Genomic DNA, 20,915 nt, shown 5'->3' with positions numbered 1-20,915 from the left:
GTATGTTTTAATTTACGTTTCGTTACATCAGTTATATATCTGATGTCTTCGTTGAAGCTGCTGAACACAACATTGTCATAGTTTTGTTAATATAACGTATAACAGGTTACTGGTTTGCCTCGATCAGGACTAATTCCCTCGGCCTTCCATCAGTGGGGAAGTAGATGTGGTCGCGGGGAACCTGAAGCATGCTATATCCCTAAAAACCCTTCCTTTATTTACTGTATTTGAGATGCGTCATCTATGACTTTTTGTTTCCGCAAATCGGAATTATATTCAATGTATGATCCAAAACTGTCTCACAAACTTGTAAATGTGCGCAGGTGATAAATATGAGTGAGGCACGTACATGCACGCATGTACTTATGTAGCATACATAAAGTCAAATATATCAGGTATACTGTTCTACGTGTATGATGTAGTCCATATTCAAGAGAGGCCGATAATTCAAATGTAAAGCTGTCCCAAACGTTGGATTTTTTAGTATTGTACTAAATAACGTTCTTTTGTTTCAGTAACGCACGATGTATCGCATTTTAATTATTTACTGACATCTGGTTGTGGCTAGATGCAAACTGGATGCCTTTACATTCTTATTTTACTAAAGTCTTATCAACAATCCTTATTTAAAAACGTACCTATTATTTGATCTAGTTATTATTCCACACGTATCGATAGCTTGGGTGTCTATTGTTTTAGTTTGAATAATTATTTGCTTACGTTTTTACGGAAATCGTTCGATAACTAAGACTGTATCAAGTGAAATTACAAGTGTACGTTGTGAATAAACATGAAGGTTTTGAAACCCATAGTAAATGCAAAACATCGACAAAATATAACTGGAATTCTATACATATGCAACATTCCAGATTATAAATTGGAGTTACCTCCCGTACCCGGTAATTTTAGAAGGCTACGGAAGTTAACGTGTCTTCTCTTCACTACATATTCGAAACAAACAACACAACGAGCAAATCACATTTGCCCGACCAGGCTGTCGTGAAAATAGAGAATAGAGAAAATAGATTTGTAATTTCGTTGATTTCGTTGGTACTCTTCATCCACAAATTCATAGGTTCACGAATTAAATACGGGTTGATGCAAAGTCATTCTCCGTATGAGTGGGTACTCGTAATCCACAAATTCATATATCCAAGAAATGGTGTTTTTTGGGGAAACCACGAAATTTGGGCCCCATGAAAATATCTGATTTCACATTACGCTAATCGACCTTTTAAATGAAATGTTATATTAAAATGTTGATATTGAAAGATAAAACTTGTCTGAAGGATGCTGAGTTTCCACAAAATACGAGTTTATTTGATCAATGCAACTCGGCTATAGTATCATTAGTCGTGCTAAATATAATTTATTTGAATACTCTGAAAATCACATGAGGTGTTCGTCGCAAATTGCATACAATCTATATTTACGTCACTTAAACAAACCAACAAAAATAAAAAACGACACAAAAACATTTTGAAGGCAGTCATGTTTAGATGAGATGCCATTTTATATTTTGTCAATATGACACTTGAATCTGCTTAAAATGACAAGTTGAATAGCTTTTGAAACAATCGCTCAAGTGACGAAAATTGTGGGATTGCTGTTCCGTCAATATCGCTTCATTAACAGCACTCACACAAAATGCAGTACTAATAAGAATACTTATTCAAACGTACGAACAATAGCTAAAATATTAAGAATGCCAACATTTCCAAATAGCAGAATTCATGAAAACTGCATGTATGTATGCAATCTGTTTCCGCTTATATAGGTATGTCCATTGTCCTCTAGAAAAGCCACGTGCCATTGGATACGTAGTTAGCTTCTTGCTAACGTAAGTGCTGTTGCTTATGCTATGAATACCATTTTTCGGGACACCTCGGTACAATTCATATAAATATGCACTTGGACGTATTCCTACTACTGAATATGGCTGTCGTGTATTTTTATTGTGAAGTATCCAAATTTGTTTTGAAAGCGGTGTCAACGTCACGGAACATGTCAAAAATGCTGATCATACCATATATATAGATGCTTTAAAAATTTTCAGAATTCCAAAATCTTCTTGAAAAGTCCTCATAAACAATAACAGTATGTCTTTCGACATAATGTTTATGAACATTTCCGTTTCTTATACAAATAAGGAATAAATCATTGTCTAAAAAAATGTCATTTATGTTTTCAACATTAAAGTTGCAGACAATACAGAGGAGTTCCCTTACTGAACTGTTTGTACGTTTTGTCCTCTCCTTCTCAGTATATCCATAGCAGTTTCATTGTAAAAAGAGCCTAAAAACAACAAAACAAAAGTAATTGTAAAAATTAAATACTAATTGTAAAAATACACTTATTTAAAAAAAAAATCCGAGTATAACTATAAATGCTATTGTATTGAGCGTATTTTGATATATAATAAAAACAATTGGGTCAGATTGTTCGAAAATTTCAAAAAGACATTAGTGGCTATTTTTTTAAAATGTTATAAATGTGATTCTGTTTCTTTGCTTTACACTTATGATTCTGAACCTTTCTTTTAATACGTTATGAAATATAACGTATTTTATTTATTAAATGAGCACGGACTATATTCTTTCAACGGAAGCATTTAAACAAAGCCTCAGAGGTGCAGAGGCCATATAAATTGAGGACCCAACGGAAAACTTGTACACTACATGTACGTATTATAGGGTGGAGGTACAAAAATGCACGAATAAATCATTGCTAAGTAAAATCTGGAAGTCGTCTCACCCTTGGACCACCTGTCTCAGGAAGTGTAGGAAAATCTAAACTGGGATACACAAAATAACGTGGGATGAAACTGGTCGAAGAGTCTCGCTAAGGAGATTATGGGCTTAAACACAAATTTCAAAGGAATAACTTGACATTATTTTCGTATTTTTTTTCTCCTCTGATATATCTAATATATCGATCTTACATTGGCGTATATCAACTTGAAGGTATGCCTCCGCCATGAAAACTGTATCGACACCAGGGGTTAGATGGATGAGAACTTCCAACAGCTCCGAACAATTTTGCCCACGCTGTATTTCACATTCGTCCATCACGCAAGTCCAAACATTATCCAAATAACTGTGACAAAAAGATACAACGAAAATCATGCTTATTCCATATTTGCTTTTATACATGATTGTTTTAATAATATCGTATATATGTTTTGTAATAAAAGCAAGTTCCCATATAAAAGTAACTGTGGATCAAGGAATGATTTATCAAACAAAGATGGACCCCAATGATTTTTGTATTATTACTCCATTCAATGATATCTATATATGATATTTGGTTTTTCGTTGCATTTAACTTAGTATCTGTAACAATAATGTACCAAAATGTTTCTCCAGTTGTATCTATTCATGATCACTATGGTTAGATTTCCATATAAAAATAAACAAAAGACATTATTAATTCATATAATCTGACACTAGACCAGAACTAAATAAGCAACACTTTACCTACCTAGGATACATAAATATATATAGGATATCTATCAGTGTCGCGTATACGTGAAAGATATCAAATTATTAGCCACACGATTGAAATGTGTCTTGTACTACAGAAGACACTGTTATATATTCTGTTTATATCTTCTGGTTTTTTTACGAAAACCTTCTCTGGAACGGAAAGAAACACATCAAGCTGAAAATACTTGATCCTGATCATTTTACCACAAGCATGTCTGGACAACCCTACACGACAACATATAGTCCTCTCTTCAAACATTTCAATAAAATGTAAAAACTCACTATTCAATTTCTTTTATTACTTATTTTACTGGCGAAAAATTATCACTTTTATAGAATAAAGAATTTTCAATATTTCACTGGTAAGATTTAACATACAGTGTTAAATGTAGATAAAATGACAATGATGTTCTACTCCGGAAAAACATCGGTATTAAAAATGAATATATGACCTTAGCTCTGTATACATTGGGGTGTTTTATTACTTGACACGCTGCCCCTTTAAGATACGTATTAAGTATATCCTGTTTTGATGATCGTAGGTGAACTAAGTTAGTTAACGTCGAAATAGATGTTTAAAGCGTTTAAACTTTTAATATATATTATTTCATTACAACTTTTAATAAATGTTATTTATTTATAACCATTAATAAATATTGCTTTTTTCAATTGACATTATTTAGTTATAATCTCTAAAGAAATATGATTTAATTTTAAACTCTGATAAATAATATTAAATTGTAACCTTTAATATATATGATTTGATTTTTACCTTTAATACATTTTATTTGATTGCAATTTATAATATTTTATAACCCTCATATACATGTTTCGATAGGAAACTACCTGATACTGTGCTACTAGGTAAACACCGATTCTAAAACCTTATACACTCACACATATTACTGGAATGTCGAGTTTATATCATTATGTTACTGGGTTAAAATTAACCCCTTATAACACCGTAATCAATTGATATTACACCGGCTATGACTATCTTACACATTATTAACACATTATACTGGGGTAAAAATGCATACTATAACTCAAATACACGTCGTAAATAATAATAAGAATAATAAAAATAATAATATACAACATTTATATAGCGCCCTATATAATTTGTAAAATTACTCTAAAGCGCTTTACAACATATGGAAAATAGTAATGGTTATAAACAAAAAACAAAGGCTTACAATCACTTTTATACATTTAAGCAAGCAATGTGCACATACTTGAACAAATAAAAGGGTGGTATTTACATGACGTCTTTGCAAGGATTCTAAAACGCAGACGTGAAGAGGTAGGTTTTGATGTCCCTCCTGAACCTGGCCAGGGTATTTGGCTTTCTAATAGCAGATGGTAAGCTATTCCACAACGTAGCCGAAACCCTCCCAAAGCATCTGTTTCCGTAGGTCACATTACGAGATTTTGGGACACACAACAAATATTCTGACTCCGACCGCAGTGATCGTGACGACTGATACAGGGTAACAAGCTCCTGTAGGTACTGAGGAGCTGTTCCATTTAGTGCCTTGTATGTGTATACCAGAATTGTGTACTGCGACCTGTATCGTACAGGTAACCAGTGCAACGAATAAAGCACAGGTGTGATGTGCTCTCTCTTTCGGGTTCGAGTAACTAGCCGTGCTGCAGTGTTCTGGACCCTCTACAGACGACTAATTAAATGAATAAATATTCCTGACACCCTCAATACATCTGAACAAATCAAATCTACCTACGTGCATTTTCTCTCCGTCGTTGTTTCCGAAAAGTACTCGTTAACATCAAAGCAGTTTCTAATAGACTCACTAGTTTGAGTTCTATATCTTTCCGCCATCGTCATTTCATGCGTTTTAGCTATGCAAAACATAATGTCAAAGATATAGGATTAGTTTATAGACATAGACTACAAATCATTATTCAGAAAATACTAAATAATCAAGACTTGATTTACAGAAAGAAAATCTTTTTTTAAACATAATGAATTTAGCATTTTTTTACGTAAGGAAAGATTGATATTGAGTTTCTTAATTAAAGAAAGAACTTTACAAAAAAACCCAAATATGAATGACATCGATAATGCATCAATTATTACGATACGTATATTTCTTTCTTTATTATATAAAAAAAGCATTTCTTCAAAATCATTTACCTGGGGGGTACTGGAAGCCACTTTCTATCGCTGCTATAGAAATAAAACAAAAACATCAAATTTAGTATTAAACCCACATTTGTCAAAATATATTTACATGGATATTCCCAAATGGATTAAAGATGATATTTAATCTTCAGAGAATGCCACAAAGGAAATAGTTATTTTATTGTGATTGAAAAATCAAAAAAATCTTTTCCCGAGGCGGAAATCCGAGAAAATGGTTTGTCTTGAATGGTCATTTGATCTCAGCGATCCTTTTTATAGGTTCGTCATGACAAGAAAAAAAACTATAAATGTTAAAAAGAACCGGCGCATGGATCCGCCTATTAAGTACAACAGGTTTTATTGTCGTACTACTTTTAAAGGCGGATATGCAAAAAACGATAAAAATCATTTATTTTTAACGTTCAAGACTATTTACAGGTTTTCCATGTCGAGGAGACAGGAAAACTCATTCCGAGGTATTTTTTAAATTGGGTAAAATGCAAGACTTTCGAGAAATCCTGACGGTGAAATTTCCCTATCTTACATTTATTGGGACGAAAGAGTATTTATCACTCCAATCCCCTAGAACCCTGGAATAAGCCCACAAACCTTCATCATATTTTTTGTAACTATGTAACTAGTATTTTACAGTATTTACCTTGGAATGTTTATAGATGAAACCAAACCAATTCGCGAACTTTGCTGAATTTATACTCTAACGCTAAACTGTATTTACGCATGAAAACAATTCATTCTTTTTGACTAATGTTGTTAATTCATTATTGTAGTTTTCAATGCCATCACGCCACTGTTTCCGCATTGAGGCATGTGACGTCAAGCATATGACGTGTAAGGTAAAATATTACCTAGTTTTATCGATTTTGAGTTCGAATTATGACTTGATTAACACTTCAGTACTCTCTTGTTATAATAACAATAGTAGTCAATAGTAAGGTGAATAAACTATTATGTAGTATTCGTTTGTTTCCTCATAAACATATACGTTATAAAGATAAACAGCTTATGTATCAACTCACTGCCTCTGTATCTACAGATACACTAGTAAGGTTACCAGTGTAACTAACGACAATTAATGTCTCCGTATCCACCGATACACTAGTAAGGTTACCAGTGTAACTAACGGCAATTCATGTCTTTGTATCTACAGATACACTAGTAAGGTTACCAGTGTAACTAACGACAATTCATGTCTCTGTATCTACAGATACGCTAGTAAGGTTACCAGTGTAACTAACGACAATTAATGTCTCTGCATATATAGATACGTTAGTAAGGCTACCAGTGTAGCTAACGACAATTAATGTCTCTATATCTACAGATACACTAGTAAGGTTAACAGTGTAACTAACGACAATTAATGTCTCTGTATCCACAGAAACACTAGTAAGGTTACCAGTGTAACTAACGACAATTAATAGATACGTTAGTAAGGCTACCAGTGTAGCTAACGACAATTAATGTCTCAGGTTACCAGTGTAACTAACGACAATTAATGTCTCTGTATCTGACAATTAATGTCTGTGTATCTACAGATACACTAGAAAGGCTTCCAGTGTAACTAACGACAATTAATGTCTCTATATCTACATATACACTAGAAAGGCTCCCAGTGTAACTAACGACAATTAATGTCTCTGTATCTACAGATACACTAGTAAGGTTACCAGTGTAACTAACGACAATTAATGTCTCTATATCTACAGAAACACTAGTAAGGTTACCAGTATAACTAACGACAATTAATGTCTCTGTATCTACAGAAACACTAGTAAGGTTACCAGTGTAACTAAATCAAAGTATCTGTATCTTGTATCCACAGATACACTAGTCAGGTTACCAGTGTAACTAAAATTGATGTCTCTGTATCCAAAGATACACTAGTAAGGTTACCAGTGCAACTAAAATCAAAGTATCTGTATCTTGATTCTACAGATACAATAATAAGGTTACCAGTGTAACTAAAATTCATGTCTCTGTATCTACATATACACTAGTATGGTTACCAGTGTAACTAACGACATTTCATGTCTCTGTATCCACAGATACACTAGTAGGGTACGTAACCAGTGTAACTAACGACAATTAATGTCTCTGTATATATAGATACGTTAGTAAGGCTACCAGTGTAACTAACAACAATTCATGTCTCTGTATCTACAGATAAACTAGTATGGTTACCAGTGTAAATAACGACAATTCATGTCTCTGCATCTATAGATACACTAGTAAGGTTACCAGTCTAACTAACGACAATTAATGTCTCTATATCTACAGATACACTAGTAAGGTTACCAGTGTAACTAACGACAATTAATGTCTCTGTATCTACAGATACACTAGTAAGGTTGCCAATGTAACTAACGAATTTAATGTTTCTGTATCTACAGATACACTAGTAAGGTTACCAGTGTAATTAACGACAATTAATGTCTCTGTATCCACAGATGCACTAGTAAGGCTACCAGTCTAACTAACGACAATTAATGTCTCTGTATCTACAGATACACTACAAAGGATCCCAGTGTAACTAACGACAATTAATGTCTCTTTATCTATAGATACACTAGTAAGGTTACCAGTGTAACTAATGACAATTAATGTCTCCGTATCTACAGATACACTAGAAAGGATCCCAGTGTAACTAACGACACTTAATGTCTCTGTATCTACAGATACACTAGTAAGGTTACCAGTGTAACTAATGACAATTAATGTCTCTGTATCTACAGATACACTAGAAAGGATCCCAGTGTAACTAACGACAATTAATGTCTCTGTATCTACAGATACTCTAGAAAGGATCCCAGTGTAACTAACGACAATTAATGTATCTGTATCTACAGAACTACTAGTAAGGTTACCAGTATAACTAACGACAATTAATGTATCTGTATCTACAGAACTACTAGTAAGGTTACACTGGGCGCCTTTCTAGTGTATCTGTAGATACAAAGACATGAATTGCCGTTAGTTACACTGGTAACCTTGCTAGTGTATCTGTAGATACGGAGACATTAATTGTCGTTAGTTACACTATTAACCTTACTAGTGTATATGTAGATACAGAGACATGAATTTTAGTTACACTGGTAACCTTGCTAGTGTATCTGTAGATACAGATACACTAGTAAGGTTACCAGTGTAACTAAAATTCATGTCTCTGTATCTACATATACACTAGTAAGGTTACCAGTGTAATTAACGACAATTAATGTCTCTATATCTACAGATACACTAGTAAGGTTAACAGTGTAACTAACGACAATTAATGTCTCTGTATCCACAGATGCACTAGTAAGGCTACCAGTGTAACTAACGCCAATTAATGTCTCTGTATCTACAGAAACACTAGTAAGGTTACCAGTTTAACTATACTAGTGTATCTGTAGATATACAGACATTAATTGTCATTAGTTAAATTGGTAACCTTACTAGTGTATCTATAGATAAAGAGACATTAATTGTCGTTAGTTAGACTGGTAACCTTACTAGTGTATCTATTGATAAAGAGACATTAATTGTCGTTAGTTAGACTGGTAACCTTACTAGTGTATCTTTGGATACAGAGACATCAATTTTAGTTACACTGGTAACCTTACTAATGTCTCTGTATCTACAGATACACTAGTAAGGTTACCAGTTTAACTAATGACAATTAATGTCTCTGTATCTACAGAAACACTAGTAAGGTTACCAGTGTAACTAACGAAAGTTCATATCTCTGTATTTACAGATACACTAGTATGGTTACAAAGGTAACTTACGACAATTCATGTCTATGTATCCACAGACACACTAGTAAGGTTACCAGTGTAAATACAATTAATGTCTCTGTATCTTGTATCTACAAATACATCAGTATGGTTACAAGACTAACGAAAAATGATGTATCTGCATCTGCAAACACATAGTAAGGTTAATTAAAACTAATGTCTCTGTTTCTAACTTTAAAATGTATTTGGAAAGTGTATTACCTTCTCTTGCATCTATTTGATTAAGATGAGAATATAGCACTGAAACAAAAACATAATTTGTATTAACAATCAAACACATCCACCAGATTGTGACAAAACGACTTTCTCAAAAGAAATTTGAAACTAAGACAATTCGTAAGTAGTCTTATCACTGAAATTAATACCTTATTATTGGACATATTGGTAAGCTTCACGCTATATTAATAATCCACTGCTTCAACGGATGTACCTCTTACATAAATCAATGTAAGTTTTTATAAATTCTTAAAAGAGAAAACGGTTACATCAATCACAGATATAATATCTTAAGGTAAGATATATTCTCAAGGAAGATAACTCTTAAACAAATCAAATGAGTTCATATAATATTAAGGCAAATCATCTAACCTTTATCGCAATCATAATGTGTAAGATATTATGTACCATTAACATCGTGCAGTCATCATCATCATCATCATCATCATCATCATCATCATCATCATCATATCATCATCATATACACACTTTTCGAAGCATTTTTATTATCACATATGCACAATGACAATCATCATCATCACTTGCTCTTTCTAAATGATTATGATGAACAGGTGTTACCAAAATACATTTTTTTCGCTGGAGCATTACCATTGTGGAGCACAATGAGATTCTTTATGGAATATTTACAAGATTTTCCTTCCGGGTTTGTTTGTTTTAAAACCAAGCAGTTGTCGCTAGGTTTTGGGATCGGTCAATCAGTGTGTGGAACTCTTTACATATTCACTTCACTTACGTTAGCACATCCAACGTAAACGTGAAAATAAAGACGAGTGTAAAAACTCGGTAACATGTTACTGTATCTACAGATACACTAGTAAGGTTACCAGTGTAACTAACGACAATTAATGTCTCTATATCTACAGATACACTAGTAAGGTTACCAGTGTAACTAACGACGATTAATGTCTCTGTATCTACAGATACACTAGTAAGGTTACCAGTGTAACTAACGACAATTAATGTCTCTGTATCTACAGATACACTAGTAAGGTTACCAGTGTAACTAACACTCGGTAACATGTTAAAGTTTACCGAAATTACAACATATGTCATGTCATTATTTTCATTGATTTGATTGGTTTTAATCAAAGGTGTTAAACACTTACGAATAAGACCCGTTGCCGAGCCCACGAACGTGCATATCATTAATGTGATAATGATGATATGTTTTCTTTTCGATGTTCCCTTGGAATCTGAATTTCCATAAAATAAAGAATTGTCATAACATTTCATGTATAAAAAAGAGATTAACTCTTTTGAGAGTAAATATAAAAAAAGTTATTTATTTTAATAACCGATCTACATCTCAACTAAAGTTTCCTGTACCTCCGAACAACCGTTGATTTTCGCCCTTGAAGAAAGCGTGGAGGCCGAAATATTGGGACTTATAGTGACATTTGTTCTATATTTTTTTTTTATATTTTTTTCCCTTTTGAAATTATCTGTTGTTTATGATGTGAAGTTTGATGGATAGAAAAAACATACTGAACATTGAGATACAGTATTTATTTCAACCAAAATAAATACATATATAAAAATCTAACACGCAGATTGATAGATTGATTTCGAATGTCATTGTATATAATAAAACTAAGGTCATTTCTTAAATTTCAATTCACAAATATTTTAAATGGTAACAAATATTGTAAAACCTACCATTTGGTTTTCCTTCTGGAGATTTATTGTAATTTTCGAAATCTTGGGTCTTTGGTTGGTTATGTATTCCAGGATTTGAGGGCGTTGTTATATTTGTGGACGGACTATTTTCATTTATAGGCTCTAACTTAATTGGATTTTCTTTGCTCATAGCCGAGTCCTGAAAACAAAAACTGGAAAAATAATATCAGCAACACACCAAGAACAAAATCCGAATTAAGAAAGTGACAATACACAACTAAACACCTATATAAACCAAGGAGTCACACAAAGCTAGAACGAAGACAATAACATTCACAAACACGGGAAAATATCAACAGGAGCCGAGGCGATGACAAACAGAAATCACAACAAAACCTGACAAACTCGGAAATACTACTAAATGAACAAATGAGATTTGATATTAATACAGTGAGACACCACAAACCCTCCTAAACAACACTGAAATATAATATCACCGGAACAACGCCATAAGCATACAGAAAACCCCACCACGAACAAGCATGATCATACAAAAAAAAGCTCTTAGAAATTCCCAAGCAATTAAATGATACGAAGAAACTCTCCTAAACAAAACACTAATACAGCAACAGGAACCAAGAGCAAGCTGCAATGTAAAAAAACCCCCAAAAAACCCCACACGAATCTTCACAAACACACAAGAAAGTACAACAGCCAACGACCCAACGCCAAAACAAACTAAAATAAACACCACGACACTTCAAAAACAAACATGATAAAATTGTAACCTAGGAAACAATCAAACGATGTCATAGACCCACCATAACAAATACGACAAGGATTTAACCGGACCCGAGAAGTTGCTAAATTATAGAGAAAGAAGAACCCTCAAAATAGAACACGACAATACAATAAAAGGAACATAGAAGATCATAAAACAAATTTTTAACCTCATAAAATCTCACATATAAACATGAAAAGAAAAACCAAAGAAAATTGAGTAAAAGACATCAAAGCATATCAACAAAAAAATGCACGCAAAAATCCATCATAATGAACCCAAGAGGCGTTAGAAAAAACAAACCCTCACAAACATAACATAAAACATGCATTTTGTTTAAAATAGAAGTTTAAAGACTGGTGTTTCACCACCACATGTGGATTCCGTCCAGAAGAAAAAAAATGAAAGTATGTGCGTTTTAAAGTACGACTGAGTAATATGCCCCGGTGAAATTAATTGATCTTCCACGTCCATATCGCGTTGATGTTTAAGAGCAAGAACATAAACATGTCAATACTGTTTTTAAAGTATTGTAATAAATCAAGGACTTTAAAACAAAAAATTGCAAAAATAAACAAATATTATTGACCATTTCTTTCTGATAAGACATACTATCAATCTTTCAAATATCATTTCAATCAAATTCCGTGACGTATTACGTGTATTTTTAACATTTAAAGCTCTAAACCATCTTGTAAAAGACTTGCAAAAGATAACTTAAATATTAACCAGTCAATTAGAACAAGGCAAAGAATATGAAATATCCTGATTCCCAGTTTATATATTATAAAGGACCTATATGTATTAAGGTATGATGAACTTATTTAGAAATAATATGCATCATCTCCTATATATCTGTTACCATATACCTTGTACGTATAATATCTCCATGGTTACGTAAGTCACTTCAGATAATATCATGAAAAGTTTTAATGGTATTATGGTATAACCTTGATAGATGAATATAAGGATCTTATGTAAATCAAATATTGTTTGGCTTGTTAGACATGTTAAGGAAATGTCTAACAAGTCATGTTAATGTCTTGTTATGTTTAATAATTTAAATGTATGAAAACATTACAAGAAACCCTGATTTCGTAATAAATATACATACTTTTCATAGAATATACATTCTTACCGTTTCAATAGCTGTCATTTCCAGTAAGTGAAGTAGTCCCCTCTCAGGTGATACCTGGCGGTTAGTACAGGCAACTGGAAAAGATGACTCATAACATTTATTCTGATTACAATTAAACATTAACAATTAGCTCGTCAGTTATTTAAGGCAATTGATAACTCGTTGTCTAAAAAATAGAGGAAGAAAGCACAATTAAAAAAATAAAGAGTTAATGTCTTAAAGGCGTCAACATTTACGGAGTCTTACTGTTAGTGTTAGGTGCACACCAATGATATGACAGCCGGTTTGTCAACACAGAAAGAACATACTATATGTAATACTAGATATATACCTTGCCATTATACATTTATAAATATATATATGAGCTGAACAACAATGCTTCGTATCATTTTTTGACGGTTTTGAATTTTCGCTGATTCATACAATAGCTTTTATATTTTTTAAATCAATAAAGAATATACTTTAACATTTTATATCAATGAATAGGTCAGGTATTACTGCATTATTATTCATTTTGGTAATAATGTATTGTTAATGTTTGAATGTTAGTCAATGGTTGTCGGATGTGAGAAATTCATTGTAATTATATTAGTTACGTCATGACGTAACAGAGCGTGATATGTGAAACAAGGTAAACAGTAAGCGACAGTGAGTGGCTAGATAGGTATTCCAGGGTTAAGTAATGTATGATCATTCTTTACCTTGTTAAAGATGTTTAAGGTTGACAGTGTATTTTTGTCGTTTGTTCTGACGTTAAAATGCTTTCATCTGCATATCTTATATATCAAACCTTATTATGAGTAGACATTATAACTTAAACTTTATAATGAGTATAGTCACATATTAAATTATATCTTAAATTTTATTATGAGCGCAGACGTTTAATGTTAACCTTTTTATGAGTATGTGTTTTAATTCAACTTTATTATGAGTATATGTTATATATAAAACTTTATTATGAGTATATGTTATATATAAAACTTTATTATGTTATAAAATTGTATTCAACTTTATAATCAGTATATGTTATATATTAAACTTTATTACAAGTATATGTTAAATATAAAACTTTATTATGGGTATATGTTGAATAAAAACTTAATAATGAGTAGACGTTATTATGTCCGAATCCCATTGGTATACGGTACCATTTCGCCTTCAGCGTCAAAGCCAACCGAGCAACACTGATCGGAAGATTCGACCTTCATGCGCTACCTAGTTTTCTGTATAAACATGTTGCTCGTCACGTGAATACTCTTTTGTTGCACCAAGAACTACTTTTCTCTGATTTAAAACACGTTACTGGAACTCATTCACTCACTCACTGACTCACCCACCCATCAGCTCATCCACTCACCCAACTCACGGAGAAGTCAGGGCTCTATGTGCGCAGTCTAGAGTGAGGACGTTGGCAGATAATTACAGAAGATCCTCATAACATTCGAGTCACGCGCCTTCCTGCAGGAACGGGTGCTGCTGTACCAGTACTTTTGAATGGTCGTAGTAGGGAGCCTGATTTTGCTAAAAGCTGGACTCATCTAACACAGTTTTTCTCCAATGTTGCATCGAGAAGCGTTTCACAGAAAGTGTGTTTAGCGTCACCGCGCGTTTACTGTAAGCCGAAATATAGACTCTACTAATGCAATGTTTCTGTTTTATTTGGACCAAAATGACACCATGTTTTCCATGCCGTTTTAATTTATGGACGACGTCTTCGGGGACCGTTTGCAGTTACCTTTGTGATATGTTCATTTTTGAACGAGACGTCAAATGGTCCATGGAAGGAGTCCAAGTTGATTTGTTACATGAGAATGCAGAAGACATTGTATACAAAGCGCAATAGTACACCCTATTAGAGCTTGGAAATATTCGAAGGATATTTACATTTAATAATATAATAATGAAAGTGACCCAGGATGTGTTTCCGTTTACATCTTTAAATTATAAATATTATGAATTTATTCCAATGACACAATTCCTTTCAATTCCTTGTTCAGATATATTCAATTCAAATTCAAAACGACCGTACAACGTCATGAATCTGCATCTCTGGAAACAATGTGCTGTAAGGTAAACCTGCAGCAATCGACATTAATCACAGAAATCATGATATTCGGAGCAATATATAGTAATAATTTCGTTAACATCCAATTACTTACCTTCTATTCTTAATCCTTCTCAGTTTCTCAGTTTTCCGATGTCGGTATATCCGGACGAATCAGCCCCAACAAAGACCACGAAGAAGTAGGTCTCCCGTTATGCACGCGGTAACAATTGATATGGTTTAAGTGCTGCTTGCATGTAAGATAGCAGTCGTAAAAATCAACCTGTCATAATAGGATGTACTGATATTAAAATAGAATGTGTGTTCTACCATAGATAAATGACCTTTATAGATAGACACTAACATGTGATACGTTTTTCGTTCTGTTAAACTCCTTATGACCAGTGCCATGATACATGTACAATACCTAGAGAGATAAATGGTAATTTTGAATTACAATATGATATAAACGGAACTTAAGAATTCTTTTGTAACACTGGTAATATCACCGTGATTACTCTTATATCATGAAATTACTATACTAGATAGTCTTGGTAACATGAAATGCAACAAATTATGTGTATTCGGGCAATATGATATCATATAAACCTCACATACTTCAATATATAAATATAATTGTATATAAAAGTATCTTAAATTTGAATATAAACGATGTTCCTTACGACACGTTTCCCATGATTTACCTTTAACAACATATCTCCTTTTTTTAGATACAGCCCATTCTAGTGAAGAATCTTCAAACGAAAAAAATTAGATATAACAGGCTTGAGTCCTACTTAGCATGATCTGTCCCGAAAGATTGACACTGAATTGCATTAAATTAAGTTATGCTATAGTTGCCCTGTTCTGCATCGATTAACGTTCATTGAGGCCTACGTTAGACAGTCGCCATGTACATGCCGGGAACTCCAGCTTTCCCCCATCAACAAAACCTTGCACGTCCTTAAATGATCATACCTGTTAACAAACCAAACAAATCAAACCATCGCATTACGACTAACGAGTTAAGTATGTCGACGTTTAAAAACAAAAGTTTCAATATAATATCATATTAGCCGAGATAGTTTTCACGTTTGTGTATTTCCACTGAATAAATCACAACTGAGCACAAAGCTAATAAGGCTGACTGAGGTTAGAAAAAAGCAGGCAAAGCAAGTGATATTTTACCTGTACATCATTCAAAACAATACAGGTTCTCACTCATGTAATCTTCCTTGACTGGTGTCAATAGCCTTGTTAGCTTCATTAATTATCGTAAAATATTCAATGAAAATATATGCAATCATTCTTCAGATTGGAATCTGTTATAACTAATGTTATAGTAACAGGGGACTTAAATGTTGACTTCTTCACTGCTTCAAATAATCACGTTCTTTTTGACATCATTAACTTCTTATCACTAACTAATGTTATAAAAGATCCTACTCGTACTGGACGTACTAGATCTAGCTTACTAGATCCTATACTATTATCTGACTCTATTTCTTGTATTGACTCTTCTGTAACTTCTGTTGATAGATCATTAAGTGACCATGATGGTTGTACTGCTTCCATTAATCTTCCTTGTCATTTTAAGCCAGTCTATAAACGTAATGTTTGGCAGTACAAGAGTGCAAATTTTGAAAAAAAATAATGAACTTATATCTAATCATATTTGGATAGAAACTTTTTATAATTGTGACTCAGTTAATTTAGCATGTGATCGATTTACGAACATTTATCTATCTTTTGCCAATGAATGTATTCCTAGTAAAGAAGTAAATATAAAACCTAATGATAAACCATGGATGACTTCTGAGCTTAGAAAAAAACCTAAGAATTAAGGAATAGCGAGGTCAACCAAACGTTTGGTAGATATCAATAAATTCAAATCACAGCGAAAGAAAGCAAACAATATGAAAAAGCATGCACGTGTTACTTTTTAGGAAAATGTTTATGATATTATTGATGGGTATCATCTTCTGATCCTAAGTCTTATTGGAAATTAATTAAAAGGTTAATTAAAACGTCTGATACTTTACAACCTATACCTTCCTTAGTCGATCCTATTATTAATGACATAGTTACTAGAGATGAAGATAAAGCTGAATTACTAAATAACTATTTTTGTAATATTACTGGAGTAGATGACAGTAACACGGATGTCCCGATTATTGACCCAAACACTGACAAAAATATTAGTTCAATTAGATTACATTCAACTGAAATACGCGATGTTCTACAGATATTGAAGCTCGGCAAGGCCTCGGGTGGGAATGGAATCAGAAACCATATGCTAAGAAATACTGCTCGCACTGTTTGTACTCTGCTCGAAAAAATATTTAATATGTCTTTATCAACAGGGATTTATCAAAATAAATGGAAATTAACTAATATCATGCCATTGTTTTAAAAGGGTGACAGACATTCTCCTTCTAAATATAGACCAATTTCCTTGCTGTCCACTGTTGGTTAAGTTTTTGAAAGAGTGATATTTAAACATTTGTACAACTACTTTATAGAAAATTCTTTGTTTTACAAATATCAGTCTGGTTTTATGCATTGTCATTCTACAGTGTATCAACTCATTGATATATATCACCAAATTTGTATTCCACTTGAAGAAAAAAACATACGTGTGTTGTATTCTGTGTCATATCCAAAGCTTTTGATAGGGTTTGGCATAGAGGTCTGGTAGTGAAGTTAAAATCGTACGGGATTTCAGGTGAATTGCTTATGTGGTTAAAAAAATATTTGTCTCAGAGACACCAAAAGGTATTTTTAAACAGTTCACATTCTTCTGTAGGTCTAATTGAGGCAGGGGTTCCGCAAGGCTCTATTCTTGGCCCACTTTTATTTCTTATATTTATTAATGACATAGCAGAAAACGGAGGAAACTCCTGATTACTTCAATCATCTTTTGCCGCCTTTATCTGGAGAAAATAATCGTTACGCTTTACGTAACAATAATAACTATAGGATTCCTCCTTTCAGATTATCTCTTACTAATTCTTCTTTTCTACCTTCTACTCTTCACTTTTGGAATAACTTCGGTTCGATCCCTACCCTCTATTAATTCATTCAAATCCTGTTTAACATCAAATATTTAGTCAAGTCCACCTATTTACTTTAAAATCGGAAATCGTAAACTTAATATCTTGCATACTAAGCTCCGACACCAGTGCAGTTCCCTTAATTATGACCTTTTTAGAGTTAACCTTGTTAAGAGTGCATCTTGTAATTGTGGTCATCCTTGTGAGAATGTCTTTCACTATTTTATGGAATGCCAACTTTTTACAAACGAAAGACGTATTTTGGTTCAAAATTTGATTAATTTGAATGTTGAGTTAAATTTAGAAATTCTTTTGTTTGGCAATTCACAATTGTCCGTGGACCTTAATTCAAACATTTTTAAATCTGTGCAAAACTTTATTAAATCCAGCAAAAGATTTTGAGTTCAAATTGTCATAACAATTGTATATATTTATTGTCATTATTATAATGTCATTTCAAATGTATATTGGGAGAAGGCGTTGATAAGTTGTTATAACTTGTGCCTAATCCCTTGTCTAATTTTGGCAATAAATATGTTTAAGCTATCAAAACACATCTTTTGTTATTCAGCAACAGACATATGTACCTTACCTAGCATTACTTTCTGTATATTATATATACAATGTACAACAACTTCACTAGACATCTTACCAGAAAGAGCATAAAACTGTCAGGCACACACACACACACACACACACACACACACACACACACATGGTAAATATATGGTACACATGAAATTGCATTTTGACGCGACGTATAAAATATAGTACATATTCATTTTTATTACCTTTTGAAGTCAACAGTTGTATACATTGTACGTTTAAACGATCACCGTACTTCGTCTTGGTTTGTAAGTCTTACAAAGGCCAACACAACCTCCGTATATCAGTGTTTTATACTTATACACTATAAACGTATATTCCAGTGCAGGATGGTTGTCATGTATTCTGCTGACCCAAAACGTTATTAGTAAATAGGACATCATCAGTATAAGGTCATTTGAACCGAGGAACGCAGGAACGAAATTTTATTGTATTTATGTTACGTATATTTTGCATTTAGATCCATTTTTGATTGCTTGGACTTTTAATATGCAATACCGTTGATTGATTGATTGATTGATTGATTGATTGATGTATTGCCCCGCCCCCTCCTATGTTAATGAACGCCCGTCCCCATTGATGCTTATCATTCCAGTGTTACTTCACTATAATCCCTACAATTAGTTATGTTTTATATTTTACCTTGATTATCATAATCTAATAATAGTTAATCAATGTATATTAAGTACTCACCTGTCTCCCCGATTGCCTTGCCATACCTGGGGGTAATCGATCGAGCCACGCCTACAACTACGTTCCTATTTTTTTGTAAGTCGTTGTACCAGCTGATTTCCACTATATAATGTTGTCATGTACGTAGTGTTTGGGTACCTGAATCACTCACCTCATATATACATATGTCCTATATATACACATACCTGTATCACAGGTGTGTGTACGATTAGGTGGACTCAATGTGTTCACGCTTCGATGATCTCGAATCGATACACTTATTTTTTGTTTAGGGACAGACTAGAGGAACAACGTAAAATAACGTACTAAAACATGATACTTAAGTACTGGTCTTGTCTTCAAATTAAATTCTTACATAAAACACAGTTTTGATACATTTGTTTTAATTATTTTACAATCATCTATACCTTGAGCGAGTTGTATTGAGGACTGTGTAAGCTAACTATGGTCTAATAACGTTTACTTTGCCTCCGGGTTAATAGATCCTGACAAGTGGAAGTTATAGAGGGTTTCCGAGTGGAAAAATACAATGGTAGCGGTTTGTCCGAAGTTTCCTCAGCTTAATGAAAGGTTTATTAATGATTTTTTTTGTCTCATGGTTTATTTTAAAGTAATATTTATAAATCTCAAGGCATGATTTGTTTTATTAATATTTAGCTTCATCAGGCTCAGTGTTTTTGCCAACAAGGTAGTGAGCACCACGTTTGAAATTTAAAACGAAGAGCTACAGACTCCTTCTTAATACAACATCCCATCAACTTAACGTGCGTTTATTTTGGTACTATTATGGTTGTTTCTTTTATAAACTTTATCGATCCAGTAACGTATAAAAAACCATGTAGTAAACTCGTCTCTTGTTTACTAAAAATGTTTTTCACATAAGATACTGCACCGATTTTTTGTCATTTTTTCACTTTAAAGCTTTCAAACTGAAATTAATTTGTTTGTTTATTTCATTTAAATATCTAACTGAAAGGGCGTGAGATTAAGATTTGCAACTCAGTTGATTTTACATGTAATAATGTTTCCTCTGATATTTGTAAATACTCTACTATATACCTGAACTGTATACTAACCAGGCATGGTATGAACTTAGTTGATAGATATTATATAGGTCATGGCATTCTTTAACTGTTGTATACCTGTACAGGTCATTGTTTCATTACCTATTTGTTTAAAAACTTAATCATGGTCTTCATACTTTCAACAAAAGTAAGATTCACCTGTTTAACCTATTATAATTACTCAACAGACATTTGCTGTCAATTGTAAACTAGTGTTGACACAAGTGTTTAAAATGATACTGCCTGCATGTACCTTCCTG

General features: G+C 33.0%; 1 protein-coding gene across 1 annotated transcript; it reads right to left on the bottom strand.

The window, feature by feature from the left end:
- Positions 1-1,524: 1,524 nt before the first annotated feature.
- On the bottom strand, positions 1,525-19,730 carry LOC110448672. The gene is made up of 10 exons (XM_021495053.1): positions 19,592-19,730; positions 15,355-15,522; positions 13,196-13,269; positions 11,316-11,475; positions 10,766-10,852; positions 9,624-9,662; positions 5,641-5,673; positions 5,228-5,345; positions 2,942-3,096; positions 1,525-2,295 (listed from the first exon to the last, which is right to left on the bottom strand). The coding sequence occupies exons 3-10, from the start codon at positions 13,211-13,213 to the stop codon at positions 2,225-2,227; spliced, it is 681 nt and encodes a 226-aa protein (XP_021350728.1). The 5' UTR covers positions 13,214-13,269; positions 15,355-15,522; positions 19,592-19,730; the 3' UTR covers positions 1,525-2,224.
- Between the last annotated feature and the right edge of the window lie 1,185 nt (positions 19,731-20,915).

This window comes from Mizuhopecten yessoensis, unplaced genomic scaffold (assembly GCF_002113885.1).
Source record: "Mizuhopecten yessoensis strain PY_sf001 unplaced genomic scaffold, ASM211388v2 scaffold4123, whole genome shotgun sequence".
Classification (NCBI taxonomy): Eukaryota; Metazoa; Mollusca; class Bivalvia; order Pectinida; family Pectinidae; genus Mizuhopecten; species Mizuhopecten yessoensis.
The sequence above is the reverse complement of the archived record's forward strand: the minus strand, read 5'-3'. Positions and strand labels throughout refer to the sequence as shown.